Genomic DNA, 26,278 nt, shown 5'->3' with positions numbered 1-26,278 from the left:
AGCCTCCCGAGTAGCTGGGACTACAGGCGTGCGCTACCACACCTTGCTAACTGTTATATTTTTAGTAGAGATAGGGTTTTGCCATGTTACCTGGGCTGGTCTCAAACTCCTGGCCTCAAGTGATCTGCCCAACTCGACCTCCCAAAGTGCTGGGATTATAGGCATGAGCCATCTCACCTGGCCAATATTTCAAGTAAGTTGAAATTCAGGCTTACTAGGCCCAAATATCTCATCATATTTGGGGTATCTAACAAATCTTTACTCTTGCATATTAACAGTAGACATTCTGAGATTATAATGCCTGACATAATTGGGATGCAGAGAAGAGGAAAGGTGACCATTTGCAGGACAGGAAAACAGGGACCATCTGGTGAAGGGTTGGTTCCAACAAAGTCCACAAGTTTTCATTATGTTTCATCTTGAAAAGGCAAGGGGACACAGGAGCTCTCTGTATGATTTCTTATCACTGCATGTGAATCTAATTATCTCAAAATTAAAAAAATAGTTAAAAGACAAGGGGAGAAACCTTTTGGAAATGGAACTTTTGAATATTATTACTTTTAACCATGCAGCCCCATGGGGGCTAAAGAAGGCATAGGTTGTTTTTTTGTTGTCCTGTGCAGGGGAAAAATGAACTTGGGATGATGAGCTTCTCTTTTATTTATTTTTTTGAGACGGAGTCTCGCTCTTGTTTTCCAGGCTAGAGTGCAGTGGCGCAATCTTGGCTCACTGCAACCTCCTCCTCCCGGGCTTAAGCAATTCTCCTGCCTCAGCCTCCCCAGTAGCTGGGATTATAGGCACGTGCCACCACGCCTGGCTAATTTTTGTATTTTTAGTTAGAGATGGGGTTTCACCATCTTGGCCAGGCTGGTCTTAAACTCCTAACCTCATGATCCATCTGCCTTGGCCTCCCAAAGTGCTGGGATTACAGGTGTGAGTCACTGAGCCCGGCGTGAGCTTCTCTTTTAAGTGTTTAAACTTCTGAAATGGGTTCAGTCCCTGCTTTCCTCTCCCAATCCAGTAATATGGAAGCTTCAGTAACTTCCAATTTAAGGAAGCAAGTCCAAGCACTTTTATTCTTATCACCATCAGTAATATAAACAGCCACTTTACTTTGGAAAGCTAACCAGGAAGAAGACGCCTTAGAAAACGTTTTTGGAGTCAAAAAAGTAACAATTTAAGATTCCCACTATTTCCCTTGTAAGTTCTGTTTCTGGACAGTAACATTCTTTCCTTGAAGGACATTAGGGCCAAAATGGGCAAGGATTCCGAGATTGGTGAGATTGGTGCATCGAGCGTTATCTTCCAACTCTCTTTTCTAAATGGGCTCATTTAGTAACGCAGGCTGCTTCCTTTACTTGAAATGCCCATCTCTTGGTTACCCTCCCAAGCAAACAGAAACACCAACCAGCCAGCCCCGAAAACATCTCATTCTCTAGCCCAGTGGCTCCCAAATTCTTGAGTCTCAAGATCTTTTTCTACACTTAAAAATTAAGGATTCAAGATGGGCACGGTGGCTCACGCCTGTAAGCCCAGCACTTTGGGAGGCCGACGCTGGTGGATCACGAGGTCAGGAGTTTGAGACCAGCATGGTGAAGCCCCGTCTCTACTAAAAATACAAAAATTAGCCAGATGTGGCAGCGGCTGCCTGTAATCCCAGCGACTCAAGAGTATGAGGCAGGAGAATTGCTTGAACCTGAGAGGCAGAGGTTTCAGTGAGCTGAGATCGCACCACTGCATTCCAGCCTGGGCGAGAGTGAGGCTCCGTCTCAACAACAACAACAACAACAACAACTAATAATAAGAATAACAATAATAATAAAATAAAAATAAAGGATTCAAATCCCAGCACTTTGGGAGGCCAAGGTGGGCAGATCAGTTGAGCCCAGGAGTTTGAGACTAGCCTGGGCAATGTAGTGAAACCTCGTCTTCACTAAAGACACAAAAAGTAGCTGGGCATGGTGTTGCATGCCTATAGTCCAGCTACTGGGGAAGCTGAGGTGGGAGGATCACTTGAGCCCAGAAAGTCGAGGCTGCAGTGAGCTGAAATTGTACCATTGCACTCCAGCTTGGCTGACAGAGCGAGACTATCTTAAAAAAAAAAATTAAAGACTTCAAAGTATTTTTGTTTATGTGTGTTAATCTAGTTATGTACCGTATTTGAAAATAAAACTGAGAAACTGGCCGGGCACAGTGGCTCATGCTTGTAATCCCAGCACTTTGGGAGGCCGAGGCGGGTGGATCACAGTCTGGCCAAGATGGTGAAACCCCATCTCTACTAAAAATACAAAAAATTGGCCGGGCGTGGTGGCATGTGCCTGTAATCCCGGCTAATCGGGAGGCTGAGGCAGAGAACTGCTTGAACCCGGGAGGTGGAGGCTGCAGTGAGCTGAGATTGCACCACTGCACTCCAGCCTGGGCGACAGAGACTCTCTCAAAAAACAAACAAACCAACTTTAAAAATTGAGAAATTTTAAAAATATTAACTAGCTCATTTAAAAGGAATAAAACAAGGTGGCACAGTGGCTCACATCTGTAATGCCAGCACTTTGGGAGGCCACGGCAGGAGGATCACTTGAGCTCAGGAGTTGGAGACCAGCATGGGCAACATGGCAAAACCCCATCTCTACAAAAAATACAGGTGGACATGGTGGCGTCCACCTGTATTCCTAGCTACTTAAGAGGCTGAGGCAGGAGAATTGCTTGAGCCTAGGAGGTTAAAGCTGCAGTGAGCCGTGATTGCACTGCACTCCAGCCTGGGCAACAGAGTGAGACCCTATCTCAAAAGAACAACAAAAAAGAGAATAAACCCATTATATGTTAATGTAAATCCTATTTTTATGAGAAATACCTATATTTTCTAAAACAAAATTAGTGATAAGTGTGGGATTGTTTTAGTTTTGCAAATCACTTTAATATCTGACAGTAGACGATTGCTGGATTCTTCTCTGCTTCTGAATCTTCTGCATTCAGCCTGTTGTGAGATCACATACATGCAGCCTCTGGAAGACACTGCACACAGAGTGCACTGTTGGGAGAAACTGACATATTATTGCTATAAAAGTAGTTCTGAGGTCAGGTGCGGTGGCTCATGCCTGTAATCTGTGCACTTTGAGAGGCTGAGGTGGGAGGATCACTCGAGCTCAGGAGTTTGAGATCAGCCTGGACAACAAGGTAAGACCCTGTCTCTACAAAACTTAAAAAATTAGCTGGGCGTCGTGGTGCATGCCTGTGGTTCCAGCTACTGAGGAGGCTGAGGTAGGAGGATCACTGCAGCCCAGGAGTTCGAGGCTGCAGTGAGCTTTGATGGCACTGCTGCACTCCAGCCTGGGCGACTGAGCAGGACCGTGTCTAAAAAATTTCTATTTTTGGGTCCCTTGAGTCTTGGGACGCCCTCTGCTCTACCAAGGTCCCTAGAGAACCACTGTTTTGAGAAGCACTGTTGTGGTCTGAGGCTAAAGTAATCTCAGTGGTGATGGTGTTGAGGCCCAAGTGATGTTCATGACCTCCTCCTGTGTTCCCACTGCCCCTGTCCTGCTGCTGCTTGTTTGTGAACCCGGCTAGGCTGAGAGTCTCTTGAAGGAAGACACTCAATTTTATTCGCATTTCTTTCAACTTAAGTAAATGTTTTAATTATAAAAGTAACATAGAGGCCGGCGCAGTGGCTCAGGCCTGTAATCTCAGCACTTTGGGAGGCCAAGGCGGGCGGATCACTGCAGGTTGGGACTTCGAGACCAGCCTGACCAACATGGAGAAACCCCGCCTCTACCAAAAATACAAAATTAGCTGGGCATGGTAGCGCATGCCTGTAATCCCAGCCCCTCTGGAGGCTGAAGCAAGAGAATCACTTGAACTCAGGAGGCAGAGGTTGCGGTGAGCCGAGATTGCGCCATTGCACTCCAGCCTGGGCAACAAGAGCGAAACTCCATCTCAAATTTAAAAAAAAAAAAAAAAAAGCGATATTACAGCTATATTATAGATAATAGACAATTAAAAAAAACTCACTTATAATCCCCCACGTCATTTCTTGGGTGTACATATCAGTCTTTTTTTTTTTTTTGAGGTGGAGTCTTGCTCTTGTTGCCCAAGCTGGAGTGCAGCGGCATGATCTTGGCTCATTGCAACCTCTGCCCGCTGGGTTCAACCGATCCTTGTGCCTCAGCCTTCTAAGTAGCTGAGACTACAGGCACCTGCCACCTTGCCCACCTAATTTTTATATTTTTAGTAGAGACGGGGTTTTGCCATGTTGGCCAGGGTGGTCGCGAACTCCTGGCTTCAAGTGATCTGCCCATCTTGGCCTCCCAAAGTACTGGGATTAACAGGCATGAACCACCGTACCGGGCCTGTATCGGTCTTTTTTGAAAATGCAGTTTTTTTTTTTTTGAGACGGAGTCTCCCTCTGTCACCCAGGCTGGAGTGCAGTGCCGCGATCTCGGCTCACTGCAAGCTCTGCCTCCGGGGTTCACGCCATTCTCCTGCCTCAGGCTCCCGAGTAGCTGGGACTACAGGCGCCCACCACCACGCCCGGCTAATTTTTTGTATTTTTAGTAGAGATGGGGTTTCACCGTGTTAGCCAAGATGGTCTCGATCTCCTGACCTCGTGATCCGCCCGTCTCGGCCTCCCAAAGTGCTGGGATCACAGGCGTGAGCCACCGCGCCCGGCGAAAATGCTGTTTTTTTAGACTTATCATCTCACCTCATAAATGAACACCATAATTTTGGGTATTGCCCCCTCTATCTAGCAATGGGTAAGATTTTCTGTTTCTGACGTCTGTGACTAGCATAATATTCCACTACCATAGATGTAACACAATTTACTAAATACCCAATATTAGCACATGTAGGATGCTTCCAATTTGTTGTTGCAGTAAGTACAGTGATCCTGTGAAGAATATCTTCACACATATAGCTTTTCTGGCATTTAGTGTTATTTCCTTAGAACAGATTCCCAGAAGTAAGATTACTGGGTCAAAAGATGCAGACATTTTTTATGGCTTTTAATACACACTGTAAAATTGCTTTTCGAAAGGAATATACTAATTTACAATGCCACCAACACTTTTAAGAATCCGTTTCTCCACACAAATCGTCAACATAGGTGCTATTAAGAATGCTAATCGATAAAATATTGTCCCTCCGTTGTTAAAATTTTGCAATTTTTGAGGCTCATAAAATTAAAGTTTCTTAAAGAATGAGTGTGTAACACAAAACATTATTTTGGGACATCTTTATTTCTGGAAAACCTAAGACATTCTTACTTGTGACGACCAGAAAAAGAACACATGTTGTTAGGATTGGCACAGAATTCACTGTGACAGCCAATCTTAATGCTGAAACACTTGAACCAGGAGTTTCCACTTATTTTGCTAGTTGTCACCAGCAGTAGCAAAAGGAAAACTAAAATGCAGAAGAAAGAAATGTTCTTATTGCAAACCGTACAAGATCACATTGAGGGGCTGGAGCTCTTACATTTAACTTTGCTTTCCTTTTTCTTTTCTTTTTTAAAAACAATTTGCGATTGCAGCCTCTCCTTTTGTTTCCGGTATTACCTGCCCAGGAGCAGAATTCCTTACTTTCTCCGGAGAGAGGCCGGTCACTGGGAGCGCTGCCCAGCCACCCGCACGCCCGGCCGCCCCAAGAGCCGCACTCGGCGCACCCCGTTCCTAGGCTCGTTCTCGGGGCACCTGGCGGGCGCCCACCTCCCGGGGGGCACGTGCTCCCGTACGCAGCGCGAGGGCAGCGGGCGCCGGGCTATTTATTCGGAAAAGCCCCGCGAGGACGCCCTGGATTGAGGAGGGTGGGAAACTCTGCTGCCCAGCGCTCCACCCGGGCGGCCGGGGCTGGCGCTTCTCCGCTTTCGGCCGGCGGCCTCATCCTGGGACAGGCATCCATGAGTCATCCGCTCCGCGGGTCACATGGGCAACGTGACCAAAATAAAGTTTCGGTATTTTAAGCCGCCAGAAAAGGGGACAACGGAGCTCACCGGGGGCGGGCGCGGGAGGCGGGCGCAGGCGGGCGGCGCCGGGGCCGTGGGGACGCGGCGCCGAGGGGGCGGGGCCTGGAGGGAGGCGCGCCCCTCCCCCACGGCCGGCAGCGACGCCCGGACTCCTAGGCAGCCGGGTTCCAGGGCGCGGCACCCCGGCGGAGCTCAGCCCCGAGGCTCCCTGCGCCCGGCTCCCCACCGGCGGCGGAGGGCTGCGGGATCCCGGAGATCCCGGCGCGTCCTCCACAGCCACCGGGACCCCACGCGCCGGCAGCGGCTTCCCCGGGAACGTCCTTCAGCCCCGGGAGCACGCGGGAAAAGCCCCAGCGCGCCAATGAGCGAGCGCCTTCCTCATGACGGTCACGCTCAGGGGCGGGGCTTCCCTTCGCCGCTCCCGAATTCCGGGAACCCCCTTTGATTGGTTTGGACGGCCTGGGAAACACTGTAGTGACGCCCAATCAAAACGCCACGTCTCAGCCTCGAGGAACTATTCCGTGTCGGGCCCGTCCTGATTGGACAGTTCTTTCGGGCTCTGGCCACTAGGAAGCTTTGTTTAGGTCCGGAAGGCGGGCTTTCCTGGGAGTGGGTGGGGAGGGGGCGTTGATTCTTGACCAATCCTTTCAGTCCGTTGGGTGGTGACCAGCCAATGGGCCGGATGGATAGGACGCTCCTCCCGGAGAGTAGTGAGACCCCTGGTGCGGGGCGATTGGCGGCGGGAGTGATGAGTGGCAGCCCCACGGCCCAACGGGCGCTGTGCGTGGGCCGCGGGGCGGGGCCAGGGCGGGTGCGCGGCGGCGGCGGGGTGGCTGGGCCGGCGGCGGCGGCGGTACGAGGCGCGCGCTCGGGGTCCCGGTCGCGAGGAGGAGGAGGATGTGGCGCGCGGAGGGGAAATGGCTGCCGAAAACAAGCCGGAAGGTAAGAGCCGGAGCGCGAGGGACTGGGGGGCGGCGCGGCGGGACCCGGCCCCGCCGGACATCCCGGGCATCGGCGGCGCCGGGCGGGAGCGCGGGGGCGCGGCGGGCGGGCGGGCTGGCGACCCGGCCGGGGAGGGGGCCCGCGGGGTGGGGGGGCGGAGCGCGGCCGAGTCCTGAGGTGACTCGCGGGGCCGGCGGAGCGCGGCGCCCCACACCCCACCCCCGGGGGCGGGCTGGGGCCGGAGGGGGCGGGGGGCTCGCGGGGCGGGGACCGGGCCCAGCGAGGAGGAGGAGCCGGCGGAGGGCCGGCGCCTCCCCCACCCGGACCGGGCATCCCCGCCGCTCCCGAGCCCGCGGCGCGTCCCCCGCACCCCGGGCGCTGGGTCCGGGGTGGGGGCCGCGGGGCGGAAAGTTTATCCGCCTCGGGCGCCCCTGGCCCCGCGCCCCACTGCTCCGGGCCGGTCCCCGTCGGGCGGTAGCGGCCGGCGCTCAGCCCTCGCCGGCCCCCTGCTCTCCGGCGGGCAGGGCCAGACGTACTCTCTCCGGCACCCCATTCAGCCCTGTGGACGCCTCCCCAAGCGGGCGGGGGGTCCCCGAGCTTCTCCCCGCCAGGGGGACCCCGTCCTGCCCAGTGTCCCTCGGCCGAAGGGCCTCGTGTGACCCCTCCCCCTTCGCTTCCCGGGAAGGGAAGGGGGCCTGCGCAGCATCCCCGCCCCTCGCAGTCGTTCACATCCTACTCTTGCCCTTGCACCCTCACAGCCAGGAGGGTGGGGTCTCCGTTTCTATGGCAAGTGAGGATCTCCACACTCCCTTGCCCTTTACCTTCCGTGACCCCGATCCTTCCTTGGCACAGGGGTCCGTCTGATCCGCTCATCTTCTTTGGAATCTTTTGGGGCCTCTGCACACTCTCCGTTGACCCTTTTTGCCAGGACAAGGGGACTCTGGCTACCCATGTTCTTCTTTCCTCACCCAGTGGATAGTGGGGGCTTGTGCAGCTCTGAAGTCATTTCTAAATAGGAAAGCAGACACTTCTCCCAGATCATGCATACTCTCGCACACTTTGCTGGGTTAGGGTGAGCTCATTTCCTGAATACCCTTTGAGTTGCCCTCTTTTTCTTATGGAGACAACTGGACATTCACCGTGCTCCTTTCCCCATTCGTGTGTCTACACTGACTTGTTCTCTCTTCTCGGAGTTCCTTGTCTGGGTGAGAGTGGGCGCCCCGTAAGATGTGGGGCAGGCTGCCATTGTGCCTAGTGCTTGAGTGAAAAGGGGCCAGCCACACTAGTTGCTCCTGTGTCTGAGAAAGACCGGGGTATATTTTTGCTTCCAGTTGACTCTTGTGTCTCAGGAGGGGGGCAACCTTCACCAGTTGACTACCCCACTGGGAAAAGGGTCGTGTGCCCTTGTTTTTTGACGTTTTGATTACTGTCTTCTGTGCAGTGAGAACCAGACTTTGTCCGTCCCACACTCAAGAGTCCTTGAACCTTTCCTGGGTATAAACTTCCCGATTCTTTTTTGAGAGAACTCACATCCTCCTCTGTGGCTTCTGCTTCCCAGTCAGCCATCTTTAGTGAGCCTGTTACTTTGACTTTTTCTGATTTTCTCAAATTGTATTCATGTTGGCTGGGTAAGGAGAAGCCATATGCCTTTCCATTCAGAAAAGGGAGTGTAGACACCCGTGTCGCCCACATGCCATTCTGGAAGAGGTTGCCTGTGTGCTCATTGTTGTACTAGAACCTTCCTTTGGCTCTGGTGTTGTCTCTGGTGGCATCCAAACATTTCTTTAAATCTTGTAGCTTTCAGGAGAAGGGGGAATTTGAATGTTTTCTGTTTTTTGCTGTTGTGGTTCTATTTGGAGAACCAGATCATGATGCTATATTCATTTGTTTACATATACATACATGTAGGTATACACAGATGAAATCACATTCATTACATATACAGTGCACAGGAAGTTGGAAGGGTCAGATGACTACCTTTACATTTTGGGTGCATATGGGGCCTTTTATGTGTAATGATATAGTTAGATATTAGCGTTGTTGGTAACTCTTCAGGCTTAGAAGCAGCAGCAGAAGAATCATTGATAAATGGCCAATTCTGACCATTCTTTCGTTTGTAATGTGTACCGTACTGAATAAGCAGAATGACATCCTGCACGTTCACGAAGTCTCTGAATGTGCGAAGCGTACAGTGCCTGCCCATACGCATCACAGCTTTGGCACTCTGAGTTTAGAGGTGGTATTCGTTGCCTGATTCTGCATAGAGTGAAAAGTTCTTGATTTCTTTACTGCAGTGTAGGGGAAAGAGATTTCATGTGTTTGGACAAATGACAGGAGATGGGTGAGAAGAAGGTGTTTTCCTGTGACAGAAGGAGGAACGAATGACCGTAAAGATGTCCCTTTTGTATTTTGGCCATTTAAATAATTGAGAGAGGTTGTGAAATTAGCAAAACGTACCTGTGGAAAAGCCCTTGACGCTTCATGAGAGGATGGGGGACGTTATTCTTCGAGTTCTTTTCTCTTGGTCAGGGGAATGATTGCAGCCCTGTCGGCTCTAGTCAGGTGCTTTGCCTCCTCAGGTCTCCCTTCCTCCCTTTCTCCCTCCTTCCCTTTCTCCCTCTTCATGAAATCCAGAATGGCTGCTTTGACAGGCTTAGTGTGGAGACTCATCCTCCCTGAGTTCCGTTGGGCTCTGGGGCTTTGGCCTTTAAAGCTCTTTTCTAGCTCGGAGGCTCGCTTTGCCTCAGTTTACTGTGTAAGGAGAAGTGACTCATCGGGGATTTGGTCAGCGCTGGTCTGTGACTTCTAGATTTTGCCTTTCAGTTAACATTGAGTTGTCCAGTGGGCCTAATTCCCAGTGTCAGAAAGTAGAGCTTTTGAACTCATTTTCTTTTTTTTTCTTGGTTTTAAATTTTTTAATGCTGTTTGTATTCTGTGTCTGTAGTCAGCTTGATGGGATTGTGTATTTTTAGGGGATATTAGTGAACTTCGGAAAAATGAAGAGTTGACTACCTGCTGTCGATGGCGTAGACTCAGCGGAGTCATCCCGTTTCCAGTGGTGGTTCTTCCTACCCTTCCTCCATGACGCTATGGAGACTTTGGGAGTTTTCCCTGGTAAGCAGGGGTCTCCATGCAAGGTGCAGTGGAAGGAAAAGTGGTAAAGGTTGGTTGGAAGAACACACTTGAGGTTAAATGTCTGAAGCTGGGCTCTTTTTCTTAAGTTTGATGTGGTTGTGTTTCTGTGTCCCTGGTCTCCACAGATGATTGGAAATCAGCTTTTTCCTCTTACCCCTGTAGTGCAAAATGCTCTGTTGCAGTTGGGCAAACTAGACGGATTCTCTGAACCACATAGTTTCATCTTTCTGTGTGACTCTCTGTTAGAACATGACTCTTTCCTCCCCTTCACCCTTTACCTCCAGTTTTTGGGACTAGGTTGGGTGACCTCTTCCTCCTTTGTCTTCTTGGAGCCTTGACTTATCCTGCTTCTGCAAATGTTGGGTTTCTCCATCTCATCGTTGAGTGGATTCAAAATGTTGACATATACAGAGCAACCTCTACTCAAGGTCAGACTGGGTCAGCTTTTCCTTTTCAAAAGAGTAGTGTTGTTCTTACTTGCTCTCTGAGACATATTTATGCATCCTGCTCAGCTGTGTTTTCTATTTCCTTAGTTTTTAGGCTCTGGCGGTTTTAGACTTTCCCCCTGAAATAGCCTATTCTTTAGAGAGTAGTGTTTAGTGTAGTCCCCCATTTATGCTAGGTGTCAGCCCATGTGTCCTGCTCAGTTTTTACTTCTTTGTGACTGATTTTGAGATAGCCCGTCTCAAAATCTTAACATTTTTTTCCCACTGTTTCATTACTTTGAGCCATTCTTCCTTTCGTGTTTGGGGGAAATACCCCTTTGTGTGCAGTTGCACTTCTTTCTGCCTGCCTTATGGAAAAAGCAGTAGAAGGTGATTCTCTTATTTTCTTCAGTTCCCCTCATAGTTGTGTTCGTTGCCTCTTCTGTGGCATCTTTGAATTTACCCTTCTGGGGAGAAGTCCTTTTTATATTTATACTCCCATGACTGGAATCATTCATTCAGGAGACCTTTACTAAGCTTCTGTTATGTACAAGGAGCTGTAGGGAGTGATGTGACTTTGCTTGAGACCTTATTGGATCTTGTTAGCCTTTTATATTAATGACATTTCAGTGTATCTTCTTCTTCTTCTTCTTCTTTTTTTTTTTTTTTGAGACAGAGTCTCACTCTGTTGCCCAGGCTGGAGTGCAGTGGCACGATCTCGGCTCCTTGCAACCTCCGCCTTCCAGGTTCAAGCAATTCTCCTGCTTCAGCCTCCCAAGTAGCTGGGATTACAGGCATGCACCACCTGCCCGGCTAATTGTTTTGTATTTTTAGTAGAGACGGGGTTTCACCATGTTGACCAGGTTGGTCTTGAATTACTGACCTCAAGTGATCTGCCCGCCTCAGCCTCCCAAAGTGCCATGATTACAGGTGCAAGCCACCATGCGCGGCCTTCAGTGTATCTTAATGCTTGTCTTATATAGTCTTGTAAGGAATTTTTTTTTCTGATTTTTAAGTTTTTGGATTGTTAACTTACTTGTAAGTTATCTTGTTGAACCTTTTTTCCTCCTCAGCAGAAGTGGGGATGGTGAAGAGGGTGGGAGGGTGGACTGGGAGAGTCATTTAGCAGCTTTCCCCCAGACTGTGTGCAGAGAGAGAGAGTGTATGTGTGTGTGTGTGTGTGTGTGTGTGTGTACGTACGTGTAGAAAAAAGTAAAGTCAGCCTTCTTAATCTGATTGTGTAGGTATAACTTTTAGGTCGTTTAGATACATGATTGGTTGGAATGCTTAACATTTGAACAGCAGCATTGCACTAGGCATTCTATAGAACGTAGAGTCAAATTTATTTTTTATATAAGGAAGTGGTATAAAAATATTTTTCTCTTCTGATTAACTGGTACGGTTCATATTAGATAGTGAGAACTATATGAGCTGCTGGTACATTTTCACTGCCACGAAGAATTATATCCAAATTTAATACCTAATTGATGCTCATTCTTAGGCTAGGTATCTGATATGATTATCACCACTTTTGTTTATTATGTGACTTTTAATTTATGCTTTTTAATGGTATTATTGTTTTTGTAAATTGCCTCAAATTCTTTGTGGGTACAGGTTAGGTATAAATAATGATAATAATAAAAATTATTAACACTTTGAAATGCTTCTTTTCTTTTTTCCTCTATTAAATTAGATTTACTGTCTCTACAATGTATATAGAAACCAATTCTGCTAGTATTTCACTCTTGTGTGAGATTTGTAGTATGTGGTTTGGCAGTGTCCTTTGGTCATGTGAGTGTCTGACTGAGTGTATTTTGTGTTGACAAGTGATGTGTGTTTCTTTTGCGTTTTCATTGTACAGATCATTTTCTAAGGTGTTGTGTATCTTCTGGAATCATGTACTATGTTCTTTTTCTTTTTTTTTTTTTTTTTAAATGTTCTAGGTGACTTAAATCCGACCTCCCTTTCTTTTCTTCGGCCTTTCCTTTTACTTTTTGTCCTTTCCCACACAGAGAGATTTATTCACTGCCCTGTCATTATTATAAAAAAGTATTTGTAGATGTACTGTATTTGTAGCCTTTTAGTAAAAAGGGGATGCCCACCATCCCTTTGTCCTTTAGCACAAGGCATTGTTTCTTCTTGTTTCCCTAAGAATAGGTAGATGGAATGAGATTTAAGCCACAAGGCAGCTAGTAATAGTATTTGTAACTAGATAGCATCTCTAGATAAAACACTGGGTCCTTCATTCTCTGGGCCTCCCCATGTAGGATTTTGGAAATTTATTTTCACTGCATTTAGCCAGCTTCTTTCTGTCTCTTTGGCTTGACACAATAAATTTCTTTAAGCACAGCCAAGTATATTATTTCATTTGGAGCCTTCATTTACAAGGAAGTATGGGGGCCTCTTCTAATGTTCCTTTGCCTGTTATATATAGTACTGCCTTTAGTTTTTGGTGTGTTTGAGAGTGAGAGTGAGAAGCATTCTTGCTCTACTACTTTGTCTGTGTAACTTGAATAAGAGTGTACGGTCATTCACTCTATTTTCCAGATAGTGTATAATCTTTCTTTTTATTTTTCTTGAATACCTAATCAGGTTCGAGCTACAGGTTGATCTGACTGTCATATCCTTTTATTTTGTGCCATCACTGGATATAGTGTCCCTTCGTCCTGTGATTAAGCCATGTTCCTATTCTGTCATTAGAGAGAGGGACTTACAAACATATAGATGGTCTCCCATGATAATTATCATGCATTTATAAGGAAAGTGTTTCTTTTCTTTTTTTTTTTTGAGACTGAGTCTTGCTCTGTTGCCCAGGCTGGAGTGCAGTGGCGTGATCTCAGCTCACTGCAACCTCTGTTTCCTGGGTTCTAGCGATTCTTGTGCCATAGCTCCTGAGTAGCTGGGATTATAGGCACCCACCACCATGCCCGGCTACTTTTTGTATTTTTAGTAGAGACGGATTTCACCATATTGGCCAGGCTGATCTCGAACTCCTGACCTCAAGTGATCCACCTGCCTTGGTCTCCCGAAGTGCTGAGATTATAGGCATGAGCCAGTGCGCCTGGCCGAAAGTGTTTCTTTGTATATATTGACAATGGAGAGCAGTTCGTGATTTTTCACATGAGGGGACAAAGTAAAGGGTGAGTAAAGGGTGGTGGTTTTTTTTTTTTTTTCCATCAGTATGCTAGCTGTGTATTTCTAAGGCTGTATTGCATCCCTCTGCTTTGAACACCATTGCTTGTAGAAGGTCATGGGCCTCCTTGTGTAAAGATTGGTACTGTTTCCTGAGCTTTTTTTTTTTTTTTTTACCTCATTACCCTGGACTTACAGAGGAATATTATGTACCCCACTGCAAAGAGAGGCCAAGGGTCAGCCACATTATTTCCCTTTCTGCTCTTTTTTTGGAGGATTGTTCATTTACTTTGAACTGATTGACATGGCATAAGATGGAATGACTAGAGATTTTTTTTTTTAATGGTTCTTCCATATTCAACTTCAGTGTTTTGCCCTTTCCTGACATAGTTGCTTGTTCTCTTGTACGTGAATCCTTTTGCAGTCACTTTCTTGTTTTTGTTTTTCAAATTTAGCCAGGCCTTTCAAGTCATGTAACATATCCTTTCCTGAGACTGTTAGCCGAAGGTAACTTCGAGGAAGATATGCTTGTTTGGGGCTGTATTCATCACTCTGCTCTCTGCGGTTTTATAGTTTCATGTGTACAAAGTGACATTTCTTGAAAGAAATGTTTGGGGCTGTATTCTTAATAATTTTAAACATGTTATTATGTGGAGACTGAGTGGCGTAGCTCTCATCCCTAACTTCATTTCTTCATACCATCTAAAATACATCTCCCACCCCTACGTATATCTCTGCTCCCCCAAAATCCCAAAACAACCATCATGATAACAATCCCCCCCAAAAGCAAAACCTTATGAAGCCCAGCTCTGATTGCCTCTGCTGTGCAGTTCAGTCACTAGTTTTGGACAGGTGCATAAGCAGATAATTTTTGGGTGTGTAATATTCTCAGTGGGGCTGATGTGTGACTTTTGGGACATAGAGCATTCATTCGTTCAACAGACCATGCAGTATCTCTTCCATTTTTTCCCCTTATCAGTTACCACAAGGTAAGATTATGTATTCAGTCACTTAAAAACACTTGCAAAGTGAATTTTCCCCCCTTTATTCCCTTCTAACCATTGAAATAAATGCTGACAATAGTAAATTACCGTGTCCCTACTTTTGTGTTCAACATGTCTAAGAGAATGGAGAGCTAACTTCCAATAATGGCAGTACAGCCAGTCATGACTCTTTCTCCATGTAGCCTGTGCATTTTGCAGTGGTGATTTGTACTTTCAGCTAAATTTAGTGTCTATAACAAAGGATGCATCAGATGTTTAAGTTCATTTAATCTTTTTTACAGTGTACATTCAACAAGGTGTATTTGTGTGTTATATTAGAATGATGTACAGATACAACCAGAGGTATTCTTTCAACTTAGAGAGAGAGGAAGCCTTTCTTTTTACAAGTTTTGAAGGAAAGTTATTGTCTGTTTTTCCTTCATCATGGTTGATTTAGATTGCCAGACTCATTTCTGAATGTATATTAATACAATCAAGAATTAATCTTTTTAAAACTTAGATTTGGTTTTTAATCCTTTTCTGAAAAGTCATTTCTGAGGATGTATGATGTATGTGCCCCATTGGTTTTCTGAGCATTTGGGTATCAAATCATTTGGGAGTGATAATAAGAGATTGGTACAAAGTGTGAAATTATCAGAGAGAAAGAAAAAAGATGCTGTAGTGGAAAAAATTACTCATTTATGATTAAAAATAATCTCAAAGTGACGATTGGAAGTATAAATTCAGATATTTGAAGAAGAAATGGAATGTTGATAGGGTTATTGTATTGCATAGACACATGTACACATATAAAGAATGCTCCCCAAAAAGGGGGCACTTAGAGGACAAGTAAGTTGATTGGATTGATTTTAAGAAAAATGTTAAGTTTGTCTTTTTAAAAAGTAATTGAAATGAAATAACCCTTCTTAGTGAAGAAAATGAAAACTTTGATGGAAGTTCAGCAAAATGGAATATTTAAAAAGATTCAAGAGAAGGATTTTTTTATTGCGAATCCACAAGGGGGTAGTGATGTTCTTTCAAAGATACTTGTGGTGGCAACAATGTGAGATGATCTCTTCACATTTTAGATTTACCGATAAAACTGGCATGTTTGCATTTTAACTTAGTAAGATCTTCTTTTTAAAATGTTTATTGGCAAAATTGTTTATTGCTTAAATTAAAAAAAAATCCATTTTGGGTGAATGGCTACTTTAAGCCATATGAATGGTGAAGAAGAGAGAATGTCCTTACAGTTCTGTGCTTTGGAGAGGTTACCAAGGATGTGAGGGTCACTGTTATTTTCTAAGAATGTAATAATCTTAAATTCCCTGGGAAACATTAGACATCCAGGAATCAGTTACTTAAGTGTCCTGAATAAAAGGATTTTAGTAAATTGTGTCTAAACTTTACAGAAGTTTGTATTACTAGTTGTATTTTCAGTCCTGCCGAGAGATGAAAGATATGAACAATCCATGCCACTAGCCACTTTTAATAGTTCTAAGTAAATCAAATTTTTATAATCTTTCTTTTTTATTAGTTTATATTACATCATTAGATAAAGGCTTTTTTTCTTTCTTTCTTTTTTTTTTTTTCTTCCCTCACATAAAAATTCCAGGAGCTTTCTTCTGGTCACTGAGTTCCACCCCATATTATTCAGAATTACTTAAAATCAGGTGTGGTATGGCTGTGCTGGGTCGTTTTCCGTGGAGGACTGCCTAGCTGTATTATGCATTCATTTTTGAAAGTTACGCCACGTGATGGGAGAAGGATTTAAAGTTGGGGCGGGCAGCTATGTCGTACTTATTTAGAGACACAACTAGTCATCGCCTGTAAAAAATGTTACTTCTTTTAAATTTATTTTATCTTGTTTTTTTTTTAGAGACAGGGTCTCGCTCTGTTGCCCAGACTGGAGTGCAGTAGTGCAATCCATAGCTCACTGCAACCTTGGCTTCCTGTGCTGAAATGATCCTCCTGCCTCAGCCCCCTGAGTAACTGGGACTACCGGTGTGTGTCACCTTGCCTGCTTAGGTTTTTTTTCTCTTTTTGGTAGAGATGGGGTCTTGCTGTGTTGCCCAGGCTGGTCTTCAACTCCTGGTCTCAAGCAGTCCATCTGCCTCAGCCTCCCAAAGTGCTGGGATTTACAGGTATGAGCTACCATGGCCCGCCTAAAAAATACTATTTCTGACAATAACACAAAATGTGTGGTTTAGAGATTATGATAGTTTGTGCCACATACATTGTATATTTTTCATTTTTGGTTCATGGAAAAGCTTGTTAATTGAGCTTTTCTCTTTTTCTCCGTTCCCTCATTCTGAGCAAGGAATGACTTTTTCTTTTATTTCCTTTACCAAATGACTTTGGTGTTTTAACATTCCAGAAGATACACTGTTTTTCATATGCTACTCTAAACTCTGCTGGGAACTGAACTATGACGTCAGCATTTTCATTCATGAATTTGATTCTTCTAAATTTTTTTCCTGTTTTGTATTCCTGAGCTGACTTCTGGCACATGCACAAATCAGTTTACCATTAGTCAGCCCATAAATCACTGATAAAAGGTAAAACAAAAGATAAGATACTGGAGTTACTTTGATAGTACTATAGTTCTCATGCTGATTTGCATCAGTACAGTTTGGATAAGGTTTCTGGCTAAACAGATTGAAACCTAAAAAGTCAATTTAATTATCTTATGATTTTGTGACTTGAACTGTGTTGTGAACATATTGACACAATATTTTTGTTCTTACAGGAAGTTGAGAGTGCTATGCTGTGGCTCCTTTGTTATAAAATAGCATTTCTTTTTTTATTTTTTGGAGAGACGGTCTCACTGTGTCACTCAGTCTGGAGTGCAGTGACACGATCTCTCTCGGCTCACTGCAGCCTCGACTTCTCGGGCTCAGGTGATCCCTCAGCCTCCCGAGTAGCTGGGACTACAGGCACGCGCCACCATGCCTGGCTAATTTTTGTATTTTTTGCGGAGATGGGTTTTCACCGTGTTGCCCAGGCTGGTCTCCAACTTGTGAACGCAAGCGATCCACCCACCTTGGCCTCCCAGAGTGCTAGGATTAGAGGCATGAGCCACTGCGCCAGCCTAAAGTAGCTTTCTTGTATAATTTGACTAAGTTGGAAGAATATATAAAACTTTATTTCAGAGAGGTTAGGCCTGGAGATTAAATGATATTTTATTCAGATTACCTTTGTAATGGATTTAGATTTTTTTTTGGAGGATTTTCTTGCCTTTGACATATTTTAAATTACTTCATTGTTTGATACTTTTATTTTAATATATTATTATTGTGATGGAACCGGTGTAGTATTCCTTGTATTGGACTTAGGGTGCATCTCCCCTGGATTGTGCACTCGTGTAGCTGTCAACTCTAGTTTCTCCTCTAGGGAGGTCACTCCTTGAAGTTTAGTACTACATTAGAGCAGTTCTTGAAGAAATCTTATTTGGAGTTTTCTTCTGCAGGCCAAAATTGAGGCTAAGCCTCCGGCCCATTGTATCTTTCAAGCCTGCTGTAGTTGATGAATGGTGAGCTGTAAAAAAGTTCATTTTCTCTACTTTCTTGGGGGTTTTGCTGACTTTCTGGATACTCACTTGCCAAGAAACATTTAGAAATAAAATGTGTTATATTTGGGAATCATCATTTTAGCTAAATAATAATTCATGATTAGAATCAATGATTCAAGCTGCAACCACTTTGATTGATACCTAGTCTTACTCTTGAGATCACTGTTTTTTCCGAGACGGTCTTGCTTTTGTCACCCAGGCTGAAGTGCAGTGGCGTGATCTTGTCTTACTGCAGCCTCCACTTCCCCGGCCTAAGCAATCCTCCTGCCTCAGTCCCCCAAGTGGCTGAGACTATAGGTGTATGCCACCATGCCAGGCTAAGTTTTGTATTTTCTTTTTTTTTTTTTTGAGACGGAGTCTCGCTCTGTCGCCCAGGCTGGAGTGCAGTGGCCGGATCTCAGCTCACTACAAGCTCCGCCTCCTGGGTTTACGCCATTCTCCTGCCTCAGCCTCCCGAGTAGCTGGGACTACAGGCGCCTGCCACCATGCCCGGCTAGTTTTTTGTATTTTTTTAGTAGAGACGGGATTTCACCGTGTTCGCCAGGATGGTCTTGATCTCCTGACCTCGTGATCCGCCCGTCTCGGCCTCCCAAAGTGCTGGGATTACAGGCTTGAGCCACTGCGCCCGGCCAAGTTTTGTATTTTTTGTAGAGACGGGGTTTTGCCTTGTTGCCCAGGCTGGTCTCAAACTACAGGGCTCAAGCGATCCTCCTGCATCAGCCTTCCAAAGTGCTGGGATTACAAGCATGAGCCACCATGTCCGGCTGAGATGACTCTTTATTTTTTATTTATTGGGGTTTTTTTTTTTTTGAGACAGAGTCTCGCTCTGTCACCCAGACTGGAGTGCGGTGGCGCGATCTTGGCTCACCACAACCTGTACTTCCCGTGTTCAAGCAGTTCTCCTACCTCAGCCTCCCGAGTAGCTGGGATTATAGGCACGCACCACTACGCCTGGCTAATTTTTTTTTTTTTTTTTTTTTTAAATAGAGATGGGGTTTCACCATGTTGGGCAGGCTGATCTCGAACTTACGACCTCAGCTTATCTGCCTGCCTTCGCCTCCCAAAGTGCTGGGATTACAGACGTGAGCCACCACACCTGGCCTGAGATGACTTTTTAAATGCTATAACAAGTACAGATCCTGTGTCCTCCCATTATTGAATGAAACTAGAACTTTGTGTTCCTTTAGGTTAAACTATATTATCTAATAGGTGACAGAAGAGTGGTCTGTTAACTGGCTTTCTCCTTTCAGTAGATTAGCTAAGAGAAAGGAAATAAAAGCAAGTAGACTGTGAATAAACATTGAAGTTGACTTGAATGACATTATTTTCCCTAATAACAAAATAATTTATATATTATTTAAGTATGATTTCTGTAAAAGAATCTATTTGCAAGTGATAATGAAAAAAGAAAAAAAATATATATATTTTTTGAGATGAAGTCTCGCTGTTGTCCCCCAGGCTGGAGTGCGATGGCGCAATCTTGGCTCACTGCAACCTCCGCCTCCTGGGTTCAAGCGATTCTCCTGCCTCGGCCCCCCAAGTAGCTGGGATTACAGGCGCCCAACCCTATGCCCGGCTAATTTTTGTATTTTCAGTTGAGACACCATGTTGGCCAGGCTGGTCTCGAACTCCTGACGTCAGGTGATCCACCCGCCTCGGCCTCCCAAAGTGCTGGGATTACAGGCATGAGCCACTGCACCCAGCCTAAGAAAAGAATATTTAATGGTAGAGGGGCTCTGTAAAAACCCCCTAATTTTCAAAGCCATGTGCCACTGTAGGTATGAAAAGTTGTGGGCTGTTATTACTAGGTTTCAGAATGTCTGGAATACTGGCGGTAGTATCAGCATTATTTATTTATTTATTTATTTTTTGAGACGGATTCTTGCTTTGTTGCCCAGGCTGGAGTGCAGTGATGCAAGCTCCGCTTCTCGAGTTCAAGCCATTCTCCTGCCTCAGCCTCTCGGGTAGCTGGGACCACAGGCACCTGCTACCACACCTGAGTAATTTTTTGTGTTTTTTTAGTAGGACGAGATTTCACCGTGTTAGCCAGGATGGTCTTGATCTCCTGACCTCGTGATTTGCCCTCCTCAGCCTCCCAAAGTGCTGGGGTTACAGATGTGAGCCTCCATGCCTGGCTAAAGCATTATCATTTTTATCTAACCCTGAACCAATCAGTGATTGGTTAGTTCTCCAGCCGTGAAGGCTTTGTGCTTCCTAGACAGCTTTTAGAACAAGCCCACCTTGATTCCCAGCTCAAACTCTTTCCTTTTTACTATTTGTTATTTATTGTTTGTTTATTCATTATTTATTATTATTAATTAAAAAATTTTTTTAGAGACAGACTCTTGCTCTGTCACCCAGGCTAAAGTGCCATCACAGCTCACTGCAACCTTGAACTCTTGGGTTCAAGTGATTCTCCTGCCTCAGCCTCCTGAATAGCGAGGACTACGGGCGTGTGTGCCACCACACCCGGCTAATTCTTTTTTAATTTTATGGAGAAAGGGTCTTGCTATGTTGCACAGGCTTGTCTTGTACTCCTGGCCTCAAGCAGTAATCCTGTCTCAGCCTCCCAAAGTGCCAGGCTTACAGGCATGAGCCACTGTGCCTGGCTTGTACTCTTTTCTTTCACTAGCTAGGAATGCTGGTGAGCAGAACTCAAGGATCCCAGCAGAGCTGCATCCTGTACTGTCTTTGCTGCCACTTAGGTGGACCAGAAGCTAGAAGCCTTTCTCTCCATGACCTCCATACCTTCTTTTACCAGATGGTATTTCTGCATTTATCACTCTTGATTCCACCACAGCTTTTCCTCATCTTGCTTTTCTCAGCCCTCAGCTCTTATATAATGAGATAGTTGGTAGTCATTTTGAGGGGATTCATGTATTGGGTAAAGGGTTGTCCTAGTGATAACCTTGAAAGTTCCTTCCCATTAATAATAATTACTATTAATAATTAATAGCAGTAACTAATGATAAAATAGAAGTTGCAACAATATACTGTAATAAAAGTTGTGTGAATGTGGTCTGTCTCTCTCAGATTATCTTATTGTACCATACTCACCTATTTTTGGACCTTAGTTGACCGCTCGTAACTGAAACCATGGATAAGAGGGGGACTATTGTATAAGGAAATGAAGTCAGAGATATGGAATTTCATTTCAGGGCTTGCTTTCCTGATATTCAGCTATTCTGTATAACTGTATCTTTTCCTTTTGAGGTCCTTGCTCCAGGACAAGAATAATATGTTGACTCAAGCCGTATGGGGGGATTTGAACTGCAGACACTCAGATGTCTCCTTTCTGAGGTACATAGACGGCTTAATTTTTTAGGTCTGTCTGTTTAATATACTATATTAACTTTAAAAAATGTAGGCTGGGTACTGTGGCTCACGCCTATAATCTCAACACTTTGGGAGGCCGAGGTGGGAGGATTGCTTTAGCCCTGGAGTTCGAGACCAGCCTGGGCAACATAGTGAGACCTTGTCTCTACTAAAAATAGAAAAAATTAGCCAGATGTGGTGGTGCGCACCTGTGATCCCAGGTACCTGGGAGGCTGAGGTTGGAGGATTGCTTGAGCCCTTGAGGTCAAGGCTGCAGTGAGCTGTGATTGCGCCACTGCACTCCAGTCTGGATGACAGAGTTGAGACCCTGTCTCAAAACAAACAAACTGTGAAAAAAAATTTAAAATTATTAAAAAAGATGTACGACACCAAAATATTCATAGTTATTTTGTATGACAGATCTGAGGTCTTTGTTCAGACATAGATGAGGGTTCCTAGTTTTGGAAAATAGACTTAAATAATATATGATTACAGATGAAAAATATTTGCTGGCCGGGCGCGGTGGCTCAAGCCTGTAATCCCAGCACTTTGGGAGGCCGAGACGGGCGGATCACGAGGTCAGGAGATCGAGACCATCCTGGCTAACACGGTGAAACCCCGTCTCTACTAAAAAATACAAAAAACTAGCCGGGCGAGGTGGCGGGCGCCTGTAGTCCCAGCTACTTGGGAGGCTGAGGCAGGAGAATGGTGTGAACCCAGGAGGCGGAGCTTGCAGTGAGCTGAGATCCGGCCACTGCACTTCAGCCTGGGTGACAGAGCAAGACTCCGTCTCAAAAAAAAAAAAAAAAAAAAAAAAAGAAAAATATTTGCTAACCTCAGACTTTTTCTGTTTGAGGTAGTATTTATATTCATTTAGTTGTACTTTCTGGAGTTGATTAATATAACCGTTATTAAAATCTATCTATTCCCAATAATTCAGTAAATGAAGACTCTTCCTATTTAGAAACTCGTGTGGATTGGGGAGTTGCTGTGGGCCCACTGTCATTGATCATATCACATCTTCACTTGGGCCTACTCCCTGGGCTACTATAGGCCTGGCATTTGGAGAGGCCATGAACATAATTCATTTTTGGAACTTTCTTTCATTTTTAAAGATACTGAGAGGCAAGTTAAAGTTCCTGGTGTTCGTGTAAACATTCCCTGCCTTATCCTTTCCATCTCAGCCATTATGAAATGTTCTGGCTGAATCGTTTGCTTTCACAAAGCTTTGATGGAAGTTTCTTCCTCATTTGGTTTTATTGATAGAGGCTGTTGTACTAAAAAGAAAGCATAACAAGTTAGAAAGGTGGAGAGTGGGTACTTAACATTTTTGAAGTACCTGTCTTTCTTCCTAGGGGTCCTCCGGAAATTGATCATAGATAACTTGACCAAATTCAAGGCCCAGAGATTTATTCCAGGCATTCTGGGAGGGAAGGAACATCAGACATTCTATACTGAATCTAATTATTCTAAATATGGCCCACTGCAGCTTGTATGAGTGTTTTCTGATGTAAATATGGTGATAGTGGCGACCTCTCTAACTGGGCCAAATATCCTTGACAGCTTCTATCTGTCCTCTCCAAGTATTTTTAGTCTCTTTAGCTTCTGCGGCCATGTCTGGAGGAACTGAGGATGGACTTAGCTGCTCTGGTGCTGCTCCAGGTTGTTGTGGGTACTCTTTGCTACCTTTGTCACTGTCCTGCCACAGTCCCGCCACTGATGAGGCTCCTGGCCCTTGTCGTTTGATGAGGGAACATAAATACTTGTTTAATAAAAATAAAAAAGTCATGATTTTCAGAATGCTTTGAAAATAAGCTATGGCTAGTGGTGATACACAATGGGAATGCCCTTAATTTCACTAAATTGTATGCTCAAAAAGGGTTAAAGTGGTAAATTGTATGTTATGCATGTTTTACCATAATTGAAAGAATAAAAACTTCAAATGGATTTGAAGCTTAATGAGAAAATTAGTTATAAGGTCCTAACAGTAAATATATGGCCAATATTTTCATGATCCCAAGGTGGGAGGCTGTGCCTTAAGTCAACTGTCAGAATCACACATTAAAAAAAAATAAATAAATGATGGTAATCAGGCCCTGAGGTTCATTTATACAGAAAGTGATTTTTAGGTGAGATTTTAATATTTGCAATATTTATATTTGTAAAGAGGACTGGCTAGCTCATTCAGAAAAGTCTGAGGTTCTTAATAAACACTAGGAAGCAGATGGTTTGGGGTTGATGTCAGGGAAGGTAAGCAGGCCCTGCTTTAGATTAGAGCACTTTTGATTGCACGTACCACAAGCCACACAGGTTAGGCCAAGTGAAAGCAGTTTTAGTCTAAGAAGAGCAGAAGCAATTGTAGCCTCCCAGGACAGAAACTGAAGTGTAGCTGGGCAGTGGGAACTGGATCCGCAGAGTGTGGAGTACATGTCTTCTCTGGAGCTGGGCTTTCTCCATTCACATGTAGCTTTCTTGCCTAAGTTGCATGTAGTGGCCTTAGTCAAGGCTCCTGCACGTCCTGACTCTAGTTCCAGTGCTCACCATCATCTGACTCCCGTTTCTATGGCTCAGTACAAAAATACTCAAGACTGGGAATTGGACTGACTCCTCTCAGCCAGTTGCTTTGTTTCCATAGGCCAGCTGATCATCCCACTCCAGTGGACTATGAAAGAAGGTTGGTTAGATCCAGCAGCCTGCTGATCATTTGGAGGGTCTTAGAGTGAGAGGAGATTGTGTGAGAAGCTGGTTATTGGAGCAGGGGGTCCTGGCACCTCAAACTCTGTCTCCATCAAACAGTGTAAAAGAAAACGTACTGACTCCTAAAGGAGTGTCTTATGTTCAGGTGCTATAGTGATTGAACGTTTTGCAGAGAAGGTGTTCAGTGTAGCTACAGATAGGAGGCCAAGTGTCCTTGGTCAGCCAGCCTGGTTGTGTGTGGAGTAAGTTAGTGGTAGATGTAGTAACTGTCCCAAAGCTTTTCCTTTGTCTCTGTCTCTCTTTTTTTTTTTTTTTGAGACAAGGTCTTATTCTGTTGCCCAGGCTGGAGTGCAGTGGCGCAATTTCAGCTCACTGAAGCCTCGACAGCCTGGGCTCAAGTGATCCTCCCACTTCAGCGCCCCAGGCTGAGGACTTAGCTGGAAACACAGGCATATGCCACCTTGCCCGGCTAATTTTTATGTTTTTAGTAGAGACAGGGGTTTCATTGTGTTGCCTAGGCTGGTCTTGAACTCCTGGCCAGCTCAAGCGATCCACCTGCCTCAGTCTCTCAGAGGGCTGGGATTACAGGTGTGAGCCACCGTGCCTGGCCCCAAAACGTTTTCTTTGACCATTGGAGAAGCAGAACACCCTGGAATGCTATGGTCTGTGCAGTCTTTGCCCTGTGGGTGTTCTCAGGTAGAATCAGGCAGTTTGGGTGATGTCAGTATCATTTGAGGTCTTCCACAGTTCAGCTATTTGGGTGGCCTTCCCCACGTTTCCCCTTGTTTTGGGGAAACATAAAAGGATGGAGATGTGTATCCTTAGTAAGAAAGGGAGACATTGCCTTCAGAATGGGTAGAAAGCAGAAAACAAGTGGGGAAGAAAACAGAAAACAGCCTGTCTTTAAGTGTATGTGGCTGCCTGTGTGCACGGTCCTTCAGCTTTTCCTTAGTATATCCCCGCTGCCTCTGATCTCTTGTTCTTGATTTTTCATGGTAGAAGGAGGAAACAAAATTATAGAAGACAGGTGGAAGACTGTGAAAGAATAGTAGTTTGGAGATAACTATGTAAAGGGCTAATAGCCTGCACACCACTGAATTTTCTGAATTTATAACTGTTTAGTAATTGATGTTTCATAGTGTTGACCTTGAGTAAATTCGGAAAAGCAATACTGAGTATGTTCTGCTAAACAAAAGAGGAAAGTATATGATGTTTTTGAAGAAACAACCTTCACAATAGTTTCAGTAGTTAAAGGGATTTGGTTGCTTTTAAAATTATTTATTTCTTTTTAAAGATGGTCTTACTCTGTCATCCAGGCTGGAGTGCAGAGGTGTGATCATAGCTCCCTGTAACCTTGAATTCCTGGGCTCAAGTGATCCTCCTGCCTCAGACTCCCGAGTGGTTAGGAGTACAGGCATGTATCACCATGCCCAGCTGATTAAAAAAAATTATTTTTGGCCGGGCATGGTGGCTCACACCTGTAATCCCAGCACTTTGGGAGGCCGAGGCGGGTAGATTGCCTGAGGTCAGGAGTTCCAGAGCAGCCTGGCCAACATGGTGAAACCCCGTCTCTACTAAAAAAAATACAAAAAGCCGGGCATGGTGGCAGGTGCCAGTAATCCCAGCTACTTGGGAGGCTGAGGCAGGAGAATCAGTTGAACCCGGGAGGCGGAGGTTGCAGTGTGCTGAGATTGCCATTGCATTCCAGCCTGGGAAATGAGTGAAACTCTTTTTTTTTTTTTTGTAAAGACAGGGTCTCAATATGTTGCCCAGTCTGGTCTTAAACTCCTGGCCTCAAGTGATCCTCCAGCATTGGCCTCCCAAAGTGCTGGGATTACAGGTATGAGCCACTGTGCCCAGCCTGATCTGTTTTTCAATAATAGCTTAAGATGTAATTCATATATTGTAAAATTCACCCTTTTAAAATATATAATTGAGGGGGTTTTCTTTTGTATATTTACATGTTTTGTGCCACTGTCTCCACTCTCTAATTCCACATGTTCATCACTCCAAAAAGAAAATCTACCCATTAGCAGCCACTCCCTGTTGCCTCCTCCTCCCAGCCCTAGTCAATTGCTAATCTGCTTTATTTCTTTATGGATCTTTATGACTAGTCTCAACA

General features: G+C 45.0%; 1 protein-coding gene across 15 annotated transcripts in view; it reads left to right on the top strand.

Moving 5' to 3' along the window:
- The first annotated feature begins 6,796 nt into the window (after positions 1 to 6,796).
- The window catches only part of CAMTA1 (calmodulin binding transcription activator 1), a 973,269-nt gene continuing 953,787 nt past the window's right edge, over positions 6,797 to 26,278 (top strand). For all 15 annotated transcript variants that reach the window (XR_003725282.2, XR_003725281.2, XM_028840340.2 and 12 more), the window contains exon 1: positions 6,797 to 6,898. Coding sequence is in view for 13 of the 15 variants with exons in the window: in XM_077976328.1 (XP_077832454.1) it covers positions 6,854 to 6,898 (45 nt within the window). In the remaining 2 variants the exon portion in view is untranslated. The remainder of the gene's footprint in view (positions 6,899 to 26,278) is intronic.

Source organism: Macaca mulatta, chromosome 1 (assembly GCF_049350105.2).
Source record: "Macaca mulatta isolate MMU2019108-1 chromosome 1, T2T-MMU8v2.0, whole genome shotgun sequence".
Classification (NCBI taxonomy): Eukaryota; Metazoa; Chordata; class Mammalia; order Primates; family Cercopithecidae; genus Macaca; species Macaca mulatta.
This window is presented reverse-complemented; position numbering and strand designations above follow the sequence as displayed.